The sequence below is a fragment of the Labrus mixtus genome, chromosome 24 (assembly GCF_963584025.1).
Source record: "Labrus mixtus chromosome 24, fLabMix1.1, whole genome shotgun sequence".
In the NCBI taxonomy this organism is placed as follows: domain Eukaryota; kingdom Metazoa; phylum Chordata; class Actinopteri; order Labriformes; family Labridae; genus Labrus; species Labrus mixtus.
In genome coordinates, this window is record NC_083635.1 from 12,070,960 (window position 1) to 12,089,446 (window position 18,487).

General features: G+C 45.8%; 2 protein-coding genes across 3 annotated transcripts; one reads left to right on the forward strand and one right to left on the reverse strand.

Annotated features, from left to right (window-relative positions):
- The first annotated feature begins 1,084 nt into the window (after positions 1-1,084).
- On the forward strand, positions 1,085-7,339 carry sts (steroid sulfatase (microsomal), isozyme S). 2 transcript variants are annotated; one of them, XM_061032752.1, is made up of 11 exons: positions 1,097-1,207; positions 2,195-2,232; positions 2,386-2,573; positions 2,812-2,933; positions 3,156-3,278; positions 3,353-3,764; positions 3,844-3,980; positions 4,886-5,023; positions 5,234-5,393; positions 5,626-5,747; positions 6,374-7,339. In XM_061032752.1, exons 3-11 carry the CDS (start codon positions 2,404-2,406, stop codon positions 7,123-7,125), a joined length of 2,136 nt encoding a protein of 711 aa, XP_060888735.1. In that variant the 5' UTR covers positions 1,097-1,207; positions 2,195-2,232; positions 2,386-2,403; the 3' UTR covers positions 7,126-7,339. The 2 variants fall into 2 exon arrangements, with proteins under 2 accessions (XP_060888736.1, XP_060888735.1); XM_061032753.1 differs by lacking the exon at positions 2,195-2,232 and having other exon boundaries at positions 1,085-1,207.
- Positions 7,340-9,439: 2,100 nt separating this feature from the next.
- On the reverse strand, positions 9,440-12,280 carry pnpla4 (patatin-like phospholipase domain containing 4). The gene is made up of 6 exons (XM_061032870.1): positions 12,067-12,280; positions 11,404-11,498; positions 10,910-11,045; positions 10,187-10,252; positions 9,931-10,083; positions 9,440-9,670 (listed from the first exon to the last, which is right to left on the reverse strand). Exons 1-6 carry the CDS (start codon positions 12,277-12,279, stop codon positions 9,539-9,541), a joined length of 795 nt encoding a protein of 264 aa, XP_060888853.1. The 5' UTR covers position 12,280; the 3' UTR covers positions 9,440-9,538.
- Positions 12,281-18,487: the final 6,207 nt, after the last annotated feature.

Genomic DNA, 18,487 nt, shown 5'->3' on the forward strand with positions numbered 1-18,487 from the left:
CCAGACCCCTGCAGCCCCCTCAGACCCCTGAAGCCCCCCCAGACCCCTGCAGCCCCCTCAGACCCCTGCTCTAAATCCCGGCCTCAGGTGTGGATCGTGTAATGTTGGAGTGAAACAACAGATGCCAGTATTTCTCCACACCTCCTCCAGCTGCAGAAAGAAAGGCGTCTAAATGATTCTGAAAAGGGGCTTGAATAGCGAGGACGTTTCCATTCATGCAGACTGAAAACATGCCCAGGCTGTATGTGCCTGTGACCATGAATTAGAGAAATTACTTTCTGTACCTTTTATGAGAGCTGTGTGAGGGGTTGTGCAGAACTCTATCTCACCATAAAAGCCCAGGAGAAATGATTCTATAATCCTTTAATGATTCAAGTGAAAGCAAATCGAAGCCAAAACACATTTTAAAGTAACAACGCATGAAGTCTCCTTTTTTCTCCTCTTCAGTACATTTAGGACTGAAGTGGAGTAAACACAGAGAACGCTGCAGGAACACGATGTGCAAACAACAAGACCATTAACAGTAATGAGTTAAAGCACATATTTGTGTTACATATGGAACATTGCATGATAACATTTATATCAGGCTTTTTTTTTAAGATTTGTTTTTCGGCTTTAGGTGCTTTTATTGTAGAGATGGCCACAGGATTGAGTCTGAAATCAGGGAGAGAGAAAGAGAGTGGGGAAGGAGCAACAGGTCAGATTTGGACCCGGGTCGCCCGCCTGGAGGACTGAGGCCTCGATACAGGAGGCACGCTCTAACCACTAACCTGATGTATTATTAGGCTTATTTTTATCGTCAAACAATAAAAAAATGCACCAGCTTTCAGAACGAGTCGAAAAAGTCAGGAAAGAAAGAGAACAAGGAGATTTATACGCTCATCATTTTGAGAATATATCTTTTTTAACGTGCAATTCAACAAATGACGAGTTTAATTGCGTTTTTCTTCAGCAGGATGTTACAAGTTGAAGAGTCCTGATAGGAGAGTTTTTGGCTTCAGTCTTACACGGTTCATAATTTGCATTTAAAGGCTAAAATATTTTTCTGAGAGTGTTCGTCCCCTTTTGTTTTGAAACTCCGAACCGGAAGTGTTGCTGTGTCTTTTTGTTCCGTTAACTTCCGGCCCGGGCTCAGAGTCCGGACAGTTTTGAATGTTGATGTTTGGTCAGATGAGAAGCTGAAACTGAAGGTGAACACGTGAACAAGGTAAAAGTTATTTACTGTTTTTTAAAGACACATTCAGTCTGTGAAGGATCAAACTGCTGTTTGAATGTTAAAGATGGAGTTATGTCGCAGGTGTCACTCTGAACACCTGCATGACGGAAATACGTCACAAAGCATCTTCATCACGAATATACTCAGAATCATTCATTTAACTGCAGTGAAAGTTTGCAGAATTTCATCAAAAATATCAACATTATGATGTGAACATTTGACATTTCAGGTTTTAAATCTGCAACATGTTTACCAAAAATATTCCTGAAAGTTCATGTTGTGTATTCCAGTGTTTCTCAAACTTTTTAAACTACATACCACCTCTGAAAATATCTCCAAGTACATCCATTATGGTAGATGTTAAAATACACTGTAGGCCGATTTCTGCACACATTTCATGCAAGAGGCAAATAAATTAATAAAAAGAATCTTATATTATTGAGTGCTGGCAGCCACGCTGTAGGACTACTGAGGTCTAGTGATAGAACACACACACACACACACACACACACACACACAAGTGAAGAACAATAAAAATAACAACTTTATACCAACAACCTGTTTGAGAATATTTAGTCTGCAGTGTTTCCCACGTAAAGACGATACCTGAGCCCAGGTATATTTCTGATTTAAGTTCTGATTTAATTTTTAATTTATTCATAAAATTGCTGCGTGCCTGAGAGAGAGAGAGAGAGAGAGAGAGAGAGAGAGAGCAGGCTCAGTGCAACCGCTTTATTATAAGTCTCTGCGTTCAACATGACAAAACTACCTTTTTTAAAAAAAGAGCAGAATCCGCTTCAGAGCGAGAGGTCGAGGGAGGGGGGGCGTATATGCATCAAAAACTGAAGCTTCTCCTGGCTCCGTTTTTAAAATGTAGGCTACAGCTGCTGAACTCCAATAATTAACAGAATGTCTGTTCATTCTGTTAATGTAGGCGTACATTAACAGAATATATCTGTTAATTTGTCTCCTGTCCAGAGTTCAGAAACCTCTCCACAGTCTATAAAGTGTGTCAGGTAAAGTGTTCAAGCTGTAGGAGTGATGCAACTCCTCTGGTTTCTAATTGGCTGTACTCTTGCATCATAACCCGCCTACTTTTATCGGCGTCTTTTGGCTGCTGTGGGTGTTTCTACAACTGTATCAACCTGTGCTGTGATCTGTCCCTCCAGTGATCCGACCTCGACAACATGAAGTGGGCATGTTTGACGTCCTCCGCGCTGCTGCTGCTGCTGCTGCTGCTTCCCGTGGAGGGGAGCGTTGAGTCCCTGCACGAGAGCAGGAGGCCGAATTTTGTCCTCATGATGGTGGACGACCTCGGGATCGGAGACCTGGGCTGCTACGGAAATAAAACTCTGAGGTGAAAAAAGAAAATCAATGTTCTCTGTGTCGGGGTTGGCTGAGGTCAAAGTTTGAAATCTGTGAGTTTACCTGCACATGTCCCTTCAGGGGCTCCGTAGATAACTTACAATCTGATCATTTAAAAACATTTCTTGGACTTATTTCCCTTCTTTATTAAGTCGAACTCCAAGCAGCATAAAGAACGACTGAAAGGTTTCTACCCTTGTCCTGTGACTAATAATAAACTGTGATCCCAGGACCCCCCATATCGACCAGCTGGCGGAGGAAGGGGTGAAGCTGACTCATCACATCGCTGCAGCCAGCCTCTGCACCCCCAGCAGGGCCGCATTTCTCACCGGGCGCTACCCGATAAGATCAGGTCAGTCGGAGAGAGAGAGAAACCCCTGAGTGAGTGACGCGGTGCTGAATGTCGGTCTGCAGGCGGACAGCGCGTCACTTCAACACTGTAAACAGATCTGGACCTGCAGGGACGCCATCTGTCCACCGACTCTGAAACGTCCTGAAGAGACAGATCGTTACAGGTGCTTTTAGTTTGCCCTGACCTGCTCTGTGCTTCTTTATCTCCGTGCTTCTGTTCCAGGGATTTATGGGAGTGGGAGAAACCAGGTCTTCATACTGAACGCAGCGCCCGGAGGTCTCCCCAGCACAGAGGTCACCTTTGCAAAGATCGCTAAACAGCGCGGCTATGACACGGCGCTAATCGGTACGCTGCTGAAGTTTGCACAGCTCAAACTTTCCTCCTGTTGTGTTTCATCTTCTCTTTTTTTTTTTTTGCAGGAAAGTGGCACCTCGGACTGAACTGTAACAGCAGCGACGATCACTGCCACCACCCCAGCGTGCACGGCTTCAACTATTTCTTCGGCATCCCTTTGACCAACCTGCGGGACTGCCAGCCCGGACACGGCACCGTGTTCCAGTTCCACAAATATCTGCCCTACAGGACGCTGGTCGTCGTCTTACTCACCTCAGTTGTCCTCCAGTACTGCGGCCTCATCGCCGTCGGCAGAAGGCTGATCCTGGCTCTGCTGGTTCTGCTGCTGCTGGCTGCAGGACTGCTCGCAGCGTTCATCACGCTCATGCCGTACTTCAACTGCATCCTGATGAGGGAGCACAGAGTCATAGAGCAGCCGTTTGTGTCTGAAAACCTGACGCAGAGGATGACGCGCGAGGCCGTGGACTTCATGGAGAGGTACAGCTCTCTCTCACCGATGACGATTAGTCGACTTTGAGGAATCCTGAACTCGTGTTTGCTCTGTGTGTTTCTGCAGCAACGCTGAGACGCCGTTCCTGCTGTTCTTCTCTTTCATCCAAGTGCACACGGCCATGTTCGCTTCTGCACGCTTCAGAGGGAGCAGCCAACACGGCATCTACGGGGACGCCGTCCACGAGGTGGACTGGAGCGTCGGTCAGTCTGCGCACTTCAGTTTCAGGATCTTTTCTAGTTTTATAATGATGTGTCTCAACGCCAACGTTCTGATCGGCCAGCTCTCTGTAAGCCTTCAGTGGGGCAGAACGCTGCAGGGCTGCCAGAGGAGGTTTGACCGTCGAGCATTGTGACACTGATAAGGAAAGTTTCCTCTTCCTCTTTCCTCTTCCTGTCACTCAGACCGACGGACAAAAATCTGCTCCAGAAATCCAGATGCAAATCTTCTAGAAAAGAGTCATCGTCATGTTTCTTATGTAGGCTGTAATAACATCAGCTGGTCCTTCATTATGATGATGAGGTTCTGTTGAAATCATTTGAAATAGGTCTCTCTCTCTCTCCCCCTCGCTCGCTCTCTCTCTCTCTCTCTAATTGCTGTTCAGTCTCAAGGACAGCCTGCAAACAACACGAGCCCTCAATGGGCTTATTTTCCTAATGAACGTGTAATTACTCCAATTATTTCAGCTTGAGGACGATTGTAAGAGCACAAAGGAGGAGGGGAATAATCGCATTTCCTTTTGTCTCTCCCAATGTTTCCGTCTTTCCTCCCGTTCGCTCACTCGCTCTCTTTTTGTTTTTACCTGACGCTCTCGGTCTGCAGCTGCAGCGACGTGTGCAGATGATTATGTATGCTAACGTTTCACTGACCTGCGTCCGCTTGAAAAGTTCAAGCAGCGTCAGGTGCATGTGAGGAAAGCAGCGTGCTTGTTCAAAGATACTTTTTACTCGTCTCACAGCAGCTGGATTATCCTTTTCCAGTCCAAAGAGCTGCACAGTGGGAACATTTCTGTTGTCTCTTAAAAGTGGAAAACCAAATAAAAGCATTTGTTTGTTTTTTGCAGAGATGAAACTTTGCACTGTGCTTCTGTCTTTGTGTGTTATATCAGGCGAGCTCATGCAGACTCTGGACAGACTCAAACTGAGAGAACACACTCTGGTGTACCTGACCTCCGATCAGGGAGCTCACCTGGAGGAGATCTCTGCACGAGGAGAGGTGCACCGAGGCTGGAACGGGATTTACAAAGGTACAGCGCGGTGGTGAAACTGATGTTTACAGGATGCTCGCTCTCTCCAAAAGTACTCCGAGTCGATGTAGATGAAATGTGGCTGCTTCTGTTTGGTCCTGATTCAAAGAGCACTCTGAGTTTTGAACAGATGACTGACAGCTCTGCTCTTTTATCTCGGCGAGCGGCCCGTCTGTTCTGAGACTCTCTTCTTCTCTTCCCGCCGAGCAGCGGGGAAGTCCACCAACTGGGAGGGAGGCATCCGGGTGCCGGGGATCGTGCGTTGGCCGGGGATGATCCCGGGCGGCAGGGTGGTAGACGAGCCCACCAGCAACATGGACGTGTTTCCGACGGTGGTGCGGCTGAGCGGCGCGTCGGTCCCCGAGGACAGGTGAGGACGCGGCGCGGTGCGGCGCGGCGAGACAGCGCTCCTTCAACACGTCAGTCAAAACGAGTGAAGTCTGAAATCTGGGTCACATTTTAAAAAAAGAGAGCTGGAGTGACTCTCAGAGCGACTCAGAGCCGCAGGAAACGTGTTTGAAAATGAAGAAAAGTGAGGTTTAAAGAGATGATGAAAATGTTTTGAGTCTCACTGTCGCTTCTTGTCCTCGGCTCGTGTGCAGGGAGGTCGACGGTCGTGACCTCATGGCGTTGCTGCAGGGGAAGACGGACAGATCAGACCACGAGTTTCTGTTCCATTACTGCAGCAGATACCTGAACGCAGTCAGATGGCATCCTCAAAACAGTGAGTCCAACTTTTGGGACAAACGTCCACTTAAAGTTGTTGTTTTTGTCCCTGACAGGCTCAGGTAGTTCTTAGAGTGTAACAACGTTCAGACTGTCCACAAATACATCATTTGACCTTGCAGAAAAGGGGAGTGGCTGAATTACGCTGTATGCTGACATGGACGGAGAAAAAGCCAGAACAAACAACGCTCCCCCTGCTGGCTGGCTGCAGTATAGGTCATAAACCCCGCCTCCTCAATGATAACAGACGGGACATGGGGTCGGACCAGGATGTTAAAATACACGTCAAATAATTAATACTCTGTCGTCATGGTTACCTGTCATTCTGAATGAAGTGTTCAGTGTTTTAAGTTGATTAGTGTAAAAAAAAAAAAAGAGACGGGATGTAACGTCATGATTGACAGCTCTGTTGACGAATGAGGGTCCTTGAATCGTCTCAGCTAGATTATTGGAATAACAGTGATGAAGACTAACAACAGTCCCTGTGGACTGGACCCACTTCAGTGACCTTTGACCTTTTAGCACGATTTAATGCATGTTTTTGTTAGCAGAAGTAGCACCCAGATGTTGCAGCCATTACAGCCTGTTTTCGACCGACTGCTCCGTGCTTTGTTTTCTCTGCAGGTAGCTCAGTGTGGAAAGCCTTTTTCTTCACACCAAACTTCTACCCTGAGAACGAGACGGCGTGCCACCACACACACCTCTGCTTCTGCGAGCCGGACTACGTGACCTACCACGATCCCCCGCTGCTCTTCGATCTCTCCAGGGACCCGTCGGAGACCACGCCGCTGACTCCCGACGCCGAGCCCGCCTTCAGCTCCGTCCTGGCTGTGATGAACGAGGCCGCAGAGGCGCATCGGAGGTCGGTGACGCCCGGGGAGAACCAGGTGTCTGCAGAGGGCCTGCTGTGGAGACCCTGGATGCAGCCCTGCTGCTCCACGCTCTCTCAGCTCTGTCAGTGTCAGGAGGAGGAGGAGGGGGAGGGGGAGGAGGAGGAGGAGGAGGAAGAGGAGGAGGAGGAGGGGGAGGGGGAGGAGGAGGGGGAAGAGGAGGAGGAGGAGGAAGAGGAGGGGGAGGGGGAGGGGGAGGAGGAGGGGGAAGAGGAGGAGGAGGAGGAAGAGGAGGGGGAGGGGGAGGAGGGGGGGGAAGAGGAGGAGGAGGAGGAGGAAGAGGAGGAAGAGGAGGGGGAGGAGGAGGGGGAAGAGGAAGAGGAGGAGGAGGAAGAGGAGGAAGAGGAGGGGGAGGAGGAGGGGGAGGAGGAGCAGGAGGAAGAGGAGCTGGAGGAAGAGGAGCAGGAGGAAGAGGAGGAGGATGGAGCTCTCGGTGGTAAAACAAAAAACACTCGTCTTGTGACTAATGAGACTTTCACACTCTGATTCGGAGAAGAAATGCTGCGCCTGGTTTTCAACTGCAGGAAAAATCTTCAGAGCTAATTTTACAATCGTGTCATTACAGTCAGAAATCAGACGCCGTATCCACGAGATTATCAAAGCCAGAATCAGGAGCATGGGAGCTGGTTTATGAGCAGGTTTAGACCTCCTGAGTTTAGACTCCACATTAGTTTGTGACGCTCAATAAAACCCAAGACGAGATGATTGTTCTCTTTTTGTGTCCATGTAGGACTTGTGATCAAACTGAAACACATCAGTGTGCTCATCGGAGGCGTCACACTCTGCAGGTGTGTGTGTGTGTGTGTGTGTGTGTGTGTGTGTGTGTGTGTGTGTGTGTGTGTGTGTGTGTGTGTGTGTGTGTGTGTGTGTGTGTGTGTGTGTGTGTGTGTGTGTGTGTGTGTGTGTGTGTGTGTGTGTGTGTGTGTGTGTGTGTGTGTGTGTGTGTGTGTGTGTGTGTGTGTGTGTGTGTGTGTGTGTGTGTATTGAACGTCTAAGCAGCTGAATAATTGCTGTAATAAAGCTGCCCGGCCAGGGCAGAATATTTTCCGACGAGACGCGCCGAAACTAAGCGAGTAATAAACAAAAGCAGGGGAATCTCTCGCCCCGGGTGCAAACAGTAATTTAAAGGGAAGCCTTAATTGAGCCTCATTAGCAGAAGCAGCAGGTGGGATTACATAACGGCAGCTGGGGGGGGGAACGCTGCAGGAGACATCTGCGTGTGTTTGTGCTTTTACATCGGAGAGCTGGTTTAGAGGTTTACAGTGCTAATGTGATGTTAGGATGAAGTATCTATCAGAACACTTCTTATCCCTCGTTATGTGACCTCACATCCTCTCTGCTTAACAGAAAGAGTTAATGCACGATGTGGAAGAAGAAAAAAAAACATGCTCGTTACACACATTCTGCACAAAGCTGTCCAGAGCACACCTACACATTCACACCCTGATGGTAGAGGCTGCTGAGTAAAGAGTCCATCAGTATTAACTCATCCATTCACACACCGCCGACAAAGCAGTGGGAGCAACTTTAGGTTAAGTGTCTTACCCGATGACACATCGGACATGTGTCTGCAGGAGCTGGGGATCGAACCCCCGACCTTCCAGTTAATACACGGCCGACTCTACCAACTGAACAACAGCTGTAAGTCTGCTGCCCTTTGTGATGTCATGCAGGGAAAATCTCCAAATGGCCTGTTTGAGCACACATTTTCCCGAGAAGAGAGGATGTGTTTCTTGGATTCTGATTGTATCGCAAAAAATCTTTTGCGTAGAAAATGTGAATTAAAGAAAAAAAAAAAAATCTGCAGATTGACCTCCAGTTCTTACATGAATGAATCTGTGCTGCTGTGGGATACATTTCTTTTTGGAGATACATGACCAAACGTAGAGTTTTAATGATCAGCAGTGGCAGCACGTTTGAGACATTCCTCTAAATTTAAACCTCTAAACGGTGAGCTGACATTTCCTCCCACAAACTATATATACAGTAAAAACATTCAGATGTGTTTTTTTTAAAGATTGTCTTTAGTAACCCTCCTAACATTCATGTTGTCTTTAGTTTTGATGCTGGTGGGAAACGCGCCCTGATCCAAGACTGATTGTTCGCTCGTCTTAGCCGGAGAAGCTTCTGGGAAATGAGGCCTGATCAGATTTTGGAGGCATGCGGACTCATTTAGAGCTGCAGAAAGTAAAAGTCTTCCCTGTGTAGTAAAGAGAACAAAGGTCTTCTTTTGGTTCCTTAAGAGCATTCATACGCAGACGGTGTAGATACTAGAATGTAATCAATTACCCGCCTCTCTCCCTCCCCGGAGCAGCAGCAGCTCAGAGAGTCTCCTTCAACATGTGAGCGTGGTGAGGGAGGAGCCGCTCGCTCGCACACAACCAGCTGATGGAGAACCTGCTCACGTCTCCCGTCGCTGGAGGGAATCAAACAGAAACCCTGCGGAAAAACGTACGGCACTTCAAAGAGGACGCTCCATCGTCCAGTCCTGAGGGAGCGCCGACATCCATGACGTCCTCTGAAGTGCTGCACCGCCCAATGATTCTTCACTCTCTCTCTCTCTCGCTCTCTCGTCACTTCCAGCTGGGGGGGAAATTAAAAGTCTCCTTGGAAAATGGATGAGGAGTCCATGTTCTCATGAGCGCTCTTCATCATGTTGCTGCTGTCACATGGAGCCGAGTGAAAACGTTTATCTGACTGGAGCTCGCAGCGCTGCACGCACGCTTTCATGCTCGGCTTTGTGAATAAAAAGTGTGAAGCCTTGATCCAGGAGAAGAAAGGATCCAAACAAGGCGACACGGGTGAAGCTGCATCGACCACTCTGACTTTATTAAGAACACTTCAAATCACGCGGCAGAATAAAACTCTTAAAACGTCTTTAAAAAGTCTTCTCTCAGCGTCAGCTCATCCAGGCCTCTCTCTTCATGAACCTCACAGCGTCACTGAAACCTTCCTCGTAGTAAGACGTCATGCCGCTGCTGGACGGAGGGAACAGAGCCTGGTTCAGACGTTTGATGTTTTCCATGGAGAACTGAGGAAGTGCAAGACAAAAAAAAACAATATTTATGTTGAAAATTGAAAGAAAAAGCAGCACAGGAAATGATCTGTGCGTTTCAGGAGCAACAGAGGACGCCTCTGTACGACTTCAGCTTGAACTAGAAACTAGAAATGTCTTAAAAGTTGCAGCATTCAGAAGGAAATAAATCTGAAATCCTACATTTACGATGTCACTGCATGCTCTTATAATATTTTAATACATCGATATGGGGAAAATGTAGATCCAGTTCCTACCATTACGTTCATGTTGGCCAGTCTGAGGTGATGGTTGTAGCGCCCCCTGTGAACAGGACACACATCCTGCAGTCCAGCAAAAGGAGACACGGTGACGGTTCGTCCCACGGGCAGGATGGGCAGACTGTCGGTGAATCCTCCATCGATCCATTTCTGATCAAACAAATCAACAATCTTAACTCCAGAGACCCCCCCCCCCCCCCCCCCCCCCCCCCCCCCTCTTATACCGGGTCCCTCCTAAGTCATGAATCTTTACCTCTCCTTTGAACTCCACAGGTCTGAGTCCGGCATAGACGGGCACAAAGCTGCTGGCCAGAAGAGCCTGGAGGAGAAGTGAAGACCTTTTAGAGTCACATGACACCACGAGGCTGCAGCAGGAGGAACCCCGGACGTGCACGAGGCCAACATGTGTGAGGAACTTCTAAAAAAAAACCCCCATCTTTTATAATAATTAGCTCGTTTCTCTTGACTTAAATGACCTAGTTGGAGATAAGAAGGCCTTTAGAGCAGTCATCGAGCGCAGTGATGATGCTTTACCCTCAGGCAGACTGTGAACCAAAGACGCAGCCTTGAATAGAGAGAGAGAGTTTGTGTTACTGATCGTCAGGGTGTTGACGCTGTCGCTCTGTTTTAACCACCTCTTGAAGCAAAGACTCCGCCCCTCGTCATGATGATGTCAAACGTTGACTCTCTCTCTCTCTCTCTCGTGAGCCATGAATAATTAAAAATACATCAATGTGCCATCAGAAGCTTTATTAACTAGTTTCTTTATCTGCTCTGTTGACGCTCCTGATGCCATCTCTGCATCTGCATCTTCATTTCTACTTAAATGAACCTTCAGGGGCTCAGTAGTTTGGGGGGATTTTGGGGAAACGATTAAATCAAATTAGATTTAAAGGTGCAGTACGTAGTCTGAAAACAAAACCCATCGAAGATTCCCTGAGGAAGCTCTAAACGTAAAGACGAGGGAGGCGTGTACCTGTATGAGCTCCTCCCTGCAGGTAAACCTGGACACCACGTGGTTCCTCCCGCTCTTGGAGTGTGTGATGGAGACGTGGAGGCGGTCCGAGGCCAGGCTGTGAGCGTCGGCGGGCAGAATCTCTTCAATCCCCTCCCTGGAGACGGGTCACACAGAGACGCTCGTTTTGTCAGCTTTCTTAAACTACGAACAGATTTCCTTTCAGGATTGACACATTCCTGTCTCTCTTCTTTTACGCCTCTGTACATGGGGCGCACAAACTGACCACTAGGCCACCGGCGCCGCCTAATTTCTTGATTTAAATCACCAGTAATTGCAAACTCCTGCACACGGTGTAAACTGCACAAATAGAACGCCACATAAAGTCCCAGTTTCACTCTTTTTTTTTTACGCAGATGTCGGTGTTGTTGCACCAAAAATAAATCCAAGTCTCTGCTTCAGTTCAGATCAAATCCAGATGTTTCCACATCAGTCCTGTCTGCTGAGGCTCTTACCGCAGCGTGAGCATGAAGTCGTATCCCGGGGTGACGGCTCCAAACCTCTGACGCCGCACGCTCTCTGCAAACCTGAACGTGAAATCTTTACAGTGCTGCAAAAGAAGGAAGCAAACACCGTCACCTTATTGATCTTTATGAATATCCATTTTCCAACCAGACATTTTGATGCAAATGTTGAAATAAAAAGAGCAAAACGGAAACTACAAAGTCACTAAACCTGCTCAGTGCTGCTAAAAAAAAGGTTTAAAACCTTCAATATGAGACCTTTCACCTCCTGAAAATACCTCCCGGCTCTCTTTGTTTGAAATCTAAATGTAGGGATCGGCGTATCCTTCTGCTTTTTGTGATCTTCAGATGTTACTTCATGCATTTTGAAGAGCCGGTGTGTGTTTAAATATTAACAGGACAGACAGCTCTCCTGCTTGATGTCAAATCTTTTGATGCTGAGTATCTGAGAAAAGCTCTCCACCCTGACAGAGTCTTTAATCCAACACTCTCCATCTGTAATCTGTCAGAATGAACCGTCAGTCAAAGCTTTGCAAATGTGAGTGTTTATTCTAAATAACTTCATTTCTTCTTCTGTCGTCCTGCGGGAGCTCTGAAAACCTCGAAATGACCCGGGAAGGTTTCCTCTCTGTGTCTGTGAGGAGGAATCTCTACCTCTAATTTATCAGGCGCTGTGACCATCAAGGCTGCCACCAGCGCCCCGGCCGAAGCCCCCGCACACGCCCTGAGGGACCCCACCAGCCGGCCGCCGTGACGGAGAAAGGCCCCCACGGCCCCCAGGTGGTAGATCCCCAAGAACCCACACGCAGCAAAGGACAGGTTCAGGACGGCCATCGCAAAGACCTGCAGAGACACGACCACAATCATCAACCAGGTAAGAACAGAAGGAACAACTTCACTTCATTTGTAGTTTGATTTTTATCCACCGGTTACGACCGCGACCTTCTCGGTTTTACAGTCTAAGTGAGGGAAACGCCCGCTGCACACAGGACGATGATTTTTCTGTCATGTTTATGCTCTTGGTCTCGCCCTGCCCTGATCTTGGACTTGACCTCTAAATGTCTTGGTGGTCAGGTGTCTCGGTCTCGGTTAGTGTGGTCTCAACTACAACACCAACGTTGCAAGAAAAAGTATGTGAACCCTTTGTCATTTCTTAGTTTTCTGCATAAATTGGTCATAAAACGTGTTCTGATCTTCATCTAAGTCACAACAATAGACAAACACAGTCTGCTTAAACTAATACAACACAAACAATGATATGTTTTCATGTTTTTATTGAACACAACATGTAAACATTCACAGTGCAGGGTGTGAACTCTTGGATTTAATAAGTGGTTGACCCTCCTTTGGCAGCAATAACCTCAACCAAACGTTTCCTGTAGTTACAGATCAGACCTGCACAACGGTCAGGAGGAATGTTGGACCATTCCTCTTTACAAAACTGTTTCAGTTCAGCAATATTCTCGGGATGTCTGGTGTGAATCGCTCTCTTGAGGTCATGCCACAGCATCTCTATCGGGTTGAGGTCAGGACTCCAGAAGGCGTATTTTCTTCTGTTGTTGATTTACTTCTGTGCTTTGGGGGTCGTTGTCCTGTTGCATCACCCATCTTCTGTTGAGCTTCAATTGGTGGACGGATGGCCTTAAGTTTTCCTGCAAAATGACTTGAGAAACTTGGGAATTAATTTTTCCGTCGATGACAGCGATCTGTCCAGACCCTGATGCAGCGAAGCAGCCCCAAACCATGAAGCCCCCTCCACCATACTTCACAGTTGGGATGAGGTTTTGATGTTGGTGTGCTGTGTGTTCCTTCCAAACAACTCACCTTTGGTTTCATCTGTCCACAGGATGTTTTGCCAGTTGTGCTGTGGAACATCCAGCTCCTCTTCTGCAAACTTCAAACATGCAGCAATGTTTTTCTTGGACAGCAGTGGCTTTTCTCCGTGGTGTCCTCCCATGAACTCCATTCTTGTTTAATGTTTTACGTATCGTAGATTCGTCAGCATGTGCCAGAGATTTGTGTAAGTCTTTAGCTGACACTCTAGGATTCTTCTTCACCTCGTTGAGCATTCTGCGCTGTGCTCTTGCAGTCATCTTTACAGGACGGCCACTTCTAGGGAGAGTAGTGCTGAACAGTGCTGAACTTTCTCTATTTATTTGTCTTACTGTGGACTGATGAACATCAAGAGATTCTTATGTAACCCTTTCCAGATTTATGCAAGTCAACAATTCTTAATGGTAGGTCTTCTGAGAGCTCTTTGGTTCACATCAGGCAATGCTTCTTGAGAGTAGCAAACTCAAACCTGGAGTGTGTTTTTTATAGGGCAGGGCAGCTTTAACCAACACCTCCAATCTCGTCTCATTGATTGGACTCCAGGTTGGCTGAGTCCTGACTCCAATTCGCTCTGTGAGAAGTCATTAGCCTCGGGGCTCACATACTTTTTTCCACCCTGCACTGTGAATGTTTACATGTTGTGTTCAACAAAAACATGAAAACATATCATTGTTTGTGTGGTATTAGTTTAAGCAGACTGTGTTTGTCTATTCTGCCCTACAAAGGCAAAAGGCAGTAACTTCAATTTTTTTCGAAAATGTGTTTTTGTCATTTTTGGAACATTACAGATGTGCTTTATCATGTGGACAGATATCTTGAGTCAATTGTGTTTTTTTTTTTTTTGAGAAAATAGTAGGTTGTATTTGCCTTAACTTCCAAAAGCCCTTGAGAAACCAAGGCAGAGTAACTTCACTCATCAGGGTCTTTGAACTGCAGCGTTCAGGAATACTCAAACTGAGTTAAGGTCTTCTGCCTTTGTTTTACTGCAGTGGAGTTAAGGTGTTATGCTTTTGTTTTACTATCTGTCATCAAGCACTTAATTGTGCCATGATCACTAGATTTCATGTGTATGTTATCATTATTTATCATATACTGATTTAATATAGTGATCAGCAACCAAGGGAGCTAACAAATGGAAGTTAATGCCTTTTGCCTCGGCATGACCCCGTTATTATTGTACAGGCAACGCAACGGCAGAGTACCTTAACTTCCAAATAAGCGTCAAAGGTCATGTTTGAGCTAAAGATTTTTATGAACATTAATAACCTGATTAAAAAGACAAAGAATTGCCACATTTCCAATATTCTGCCTGCAACTCATTTGGCTGGACAACAAAAAGACTTTAAAGTCACTTATCTCAGTTCTACACTCTGGAGAGTTAAGGTCTTCTGCCTTTGTAGGGCAGTATTGTTGAGACTTAGATGAAGATCAGAACACGTTTTATGACCAATTTATGCAGAAAACTAAGAAATTCCAAAGGGTTCACATACTTCTTCTTCCCAAATAAAAGCAGGGTCATTTCTTTGACTGAAGATAATAAAATCCCGGGGTTTAGTAATATCAGTTTCAGTATCTGAAATATAAAATAAAGTATTTTTTTCTGGGTTAGTTAGTTATTTTAACATGACAGAAAAAAGATAGTGACTTATAAAATGTGTTTTAACGACACACCTACAGTGCACCATATCCCTGTTTACATGATCCATAATAAAAAGTATAATTTCGCGCATGCGCTCTCTGCACATCAACATGTCAGCCTCTACTCTGCATGTTTCAGATTTCGGTACATAATGAAACATCGTCAGGGTCAGGTTGAGCTTAATAAAGAGTCAGATTAATGATAATAAGAGTCAGATTAATGATAATAAGAGTCAGATAAAGCATAATAAAGTACAAACCTTTAGTTAGGAGAAGAAGAAGAAGAAGAAGAGTCAACGTGTTAACCGTCTCATCGGGAACTTTTAACGTTTAATTTAATATTCCTGTTTTAAAATAACTCGTTACAGTCCAACAGAAGTTCACACGTTACCCTTCAATCTGTCGTTATTAAACTACACTCCTGTTTATTACCACAGACTGTAAACATGAAGGTTATTACTCTGTTATGTCTACTGTAGCTTAGAGCTGCGGCTAGCGGCGGAAGGTAAACAAAGACACTTCCGCTCCGGATTTTCAGAGTAAAACTTCCGAAATGCACTTCAACCGATATCCATGCTTACAGGTAATTCTTTTTCCGAATTAAGAATGTTGAAGCCTAATAATTAATAATTAATAATTATGATGAATATAATTAAAATACAACAATATAAATATTAATAATTATGATAGTATTAACAATATTGGTAATAGAATAACAACAAAAACAAAAGGGGGACTCTAGGTACGTCCTTTATGTGTAGATCTAACAAAGTGTCTGATCAAAGAGCACACCAAGATACTTAACTCTGTCTCCTTGCAATGAATAACACAATCATCCAGAGACAGAGTAGCTCGTAACAACAGCAAGACAGGACAGATTAAAAAAACAATAGTTAGTGTTTCCATGGAATTACATCAAAGAGCAGTGTCATTAAAAGAAGACACTGAAAAAAGGGGGTAACATACAGTATGAGGTAGGTGAATAAATACAGATTGGATCAAACACAGGTGTTGAATTCAGCTTACCTTTAAATATTATTAAAAATCTAAATTTCCTGCGCCGTAACAGAAAATATGAACTCTTACTGAGTGGTTCACGTCCAATTTTAAGGTTTTACAAGTTGAAAATGAATATCCACAAAATTTCCTGTGGCAGAGCAGCAGGGGGCGAATCCACTTTATGCAAAAAGTAGTCACACTCTCAGTTTCTGCTGACACAACGCCCCCCCCCCCCCCCCCCCCCCCAGTCAGACTAACCACCAGTCCTGGGTGGACAGATCCTTCTCCATCGCCACTCCCACCCTCATTCTCATTCCCCAAATCCACTGGAGACCCCCCCCCCTCACAAGTCTTCTTCAAAACAGCATGATGTTCATTTAGAAATCATGCTCCCATTTAGAGTCACAGAGACCAGAAAGAAGGGGGGAGGAGTCCGGGCGGGGCTACCTGTGAAGTTTCTCTCACGGTGTATTTTTGTCCACTTCTTAGTCGAGATGCGTTACATCTTGTTCAGTCTGGAGCTGCAGCTGCATGACAACCACGCAGAATCACAAGAGCCCAATTAAAAGTCTGATGCTGCTGCTGTGTCGGTGTGCAAGGTTAAGACTCAAGGTCTGTTTGAAACACGGCTCACATCTGCAGCTGCCTCCAAACATAATAAAGATCTGTTCTCCCCCCCTGTGTGGAAATATCTGCTCCAGGATGAAATATATCCCACATTCCTGATGTAGTTTGCCCAAAGAAGTTGCATTAAAACTCGCCCCACAGGATGTTTAATAGTCAATCATATAGTAACCTAAATAATAAACCAGAGTGCTCTTTTATTACGAGCCCTACTTTGAGGTTTTCCCGCCTGAAGCAGCTTCCCTGGAGTGCACTCCTCTTCCTCCTCTTCCTCTTCAGTCAGCGTTTATTTCCCCTGGACTCTGCCATCATCTGAATTCTCCTCATGGTTTCGTTTTTTTTTTGTTGTTGCTCTCGTCCTGCTTTCCCCGCACGTCAGCACAAATTTCCCCGCTCCTTACGCGTTGCTTCTGATTATGTATAGCCTGAAGTGGATTATGGGTTCCAACACAGTGGAGGAGAGGCAGAGCTGAACTCCGTCGGAGGAGGTGATGGTGTTAGTGGAGGGAGGATAATGTGTTTTTTGTTTTGGTGGAGGAGTAGCAGACATGATGATGATGATGGTTTTGAGGCGTGAGTCACGACACGATGAGCTTTGGTTGATGCTGAGTTTATGATGATGATCCGACTGGAGGGAAATCCTTAAAAACAATGTTCGCTCTTCTTTCTTCTGAAGCACTTAAAGCCCTCAGGGTAACAAAGAACTTTTATTGAACAGTAAAAACAAGAGTTTAGTTCCCTTTAGTATCAGAGAAGACAGAACATGTTGAAAATGAAACAAGGTGCCTCCTTTATGGTTCTGTGTCATCATATTTAAAGGGCCAGTTCAGCCACATGTACACACTAACACTTGCAAAATGCATGCTGGTGCATTCAATGTCTGCAGGAAAAAACAGTCGTGGAAGGATCTTATACTTAGCAAAAAATAGAATGACCTTAAAGGAAGAATGTGCAACATTTCACTCATACATAAAGCAGAAATCAAGTACAGTGTGTCCTATGTAGGGGTGCTGGGGAGGCTGCGGTCCTCCAAGCGAGTCTTGACATCTTCTCCGTGAACACAGAACAAAGATGACCTGATGAGATATTTAGCGTCTGGTCCTCAGAGCAGAGAGTTTGTGAAGCCGCCTCGGTCTGCCTCCAGGAGCTGCTGACTCACCTCCAACACTTTGATTATTCTGAGAGGAGAGGAACGTTTCTCTCAGAGTCTCCACGGTGCTCCAAACCAGCAACAAGCTGCAGGAGAGAGTGAAAACTACAAACCACGTTCATCTGTAGGCGTGAAAACAGAGCGTTTATACACACAGGAAACATGCAAACACAAAGACAGAAACGCCGTAAAGGGGACGTGTTATGAAAAATCCACTTTGCATAAGTCTTCCAACACAGAGGAAAATGCTCCGTTTCAAATGTGCTCCCCTTGTGATGTCACAGTGGGATTCTGTCTTTGTCTGTTTTTGTGGATTTTCAATCAGAATTAAGAGTGATGCTTTATTAGCCCGACTCCTTCAGCATTGTTCTTGTACCAGCAGAGGTCATGACGCTTTAGCACTGAGCTGTGATTGAATTATTCTCTCAGATAAAGGAGCTGCGAGATGTTCCGTTTTTAAAAAGGCCGGGGGCAACGAGAGCGAGGGAGAGGGAGAGTGCGTGAAAAAAATCAGGGATGAAAAGGAAAGGAAGAAGTCCAATTTCAGCTATCAGACTCATTATCCAGAGCAAAGTTATAATTAAGAGACACTTTCAGAAGAGCGCTGGAGGGAACATTATCAGAGTCCTGTTCTGTGAGGAGTGGGCTGCAGGTTTCTGTGTTTCCGAGGTAATTACACTTCTCAGGCCGGGTGATAAAGTCCTTTACAGACAGATTGAGGCTGAAGCTGACCCTCCCTCCTGCTGAAAAGACATCGCAAGGTCAGGGAGATAGAATAAATCTGCGAAAAGATCAAATGGAATCTGCAGATCGAGCAGAGGCAGAAATCAA

What these genes read in the sequence shown, in the direction of transcription:
- sts (XM_061032753.1), top strand. Translation starts at nt 2,404, where the DNA reads ATGAAGTGGGCATGTTTGACGTCCTCCGCGCTGCTGCTGCTGCTGCTG. An exon ending in GCCGTGGACTTCATGGAGAG is followed by an intron (nt 3,765 to 3,843) that starts GTACAGCTCTCT and finishes GTGTTTCTGCAG; the next exon opens with CAACGCTGAGACGCCGTTCC. An exon ending in CGAGGTGGACTGGAGCGTCG is followed by an intron (nt 3,981 to 4,885) that starts GTCAGTCTGCGC and finishes GTGTTATATCAG; the next exon opens with GCGAGCTCATGCAGACTCTG.
- pnpla4 (XM_061032870.1), bottom strand. Translation starts at nt 12,279, where the DNA reads ATGATTGTGGTCGTGTCTCTGCAGGTCTTTGCGATGGCCGTCCTGAAC. An exon ending in GACTTCATGCTCACGCTGCG is followed by an intron (nt 11,046 to 11,403) that starts GTAAGAGCCTCA and finishes ACCCGTCTCCAG; the next exon opens with GGAGGGGATTGAAGAGATTC. An exon ending in TGGCCAACATGAACGTAATG is followed by an intron (nt 9,671 to 9,930) that starts GTAGGAACTGGA and finishes GCACTTCCTCAG; the next exon opens with TTCTCCATGGAAAACATCAA.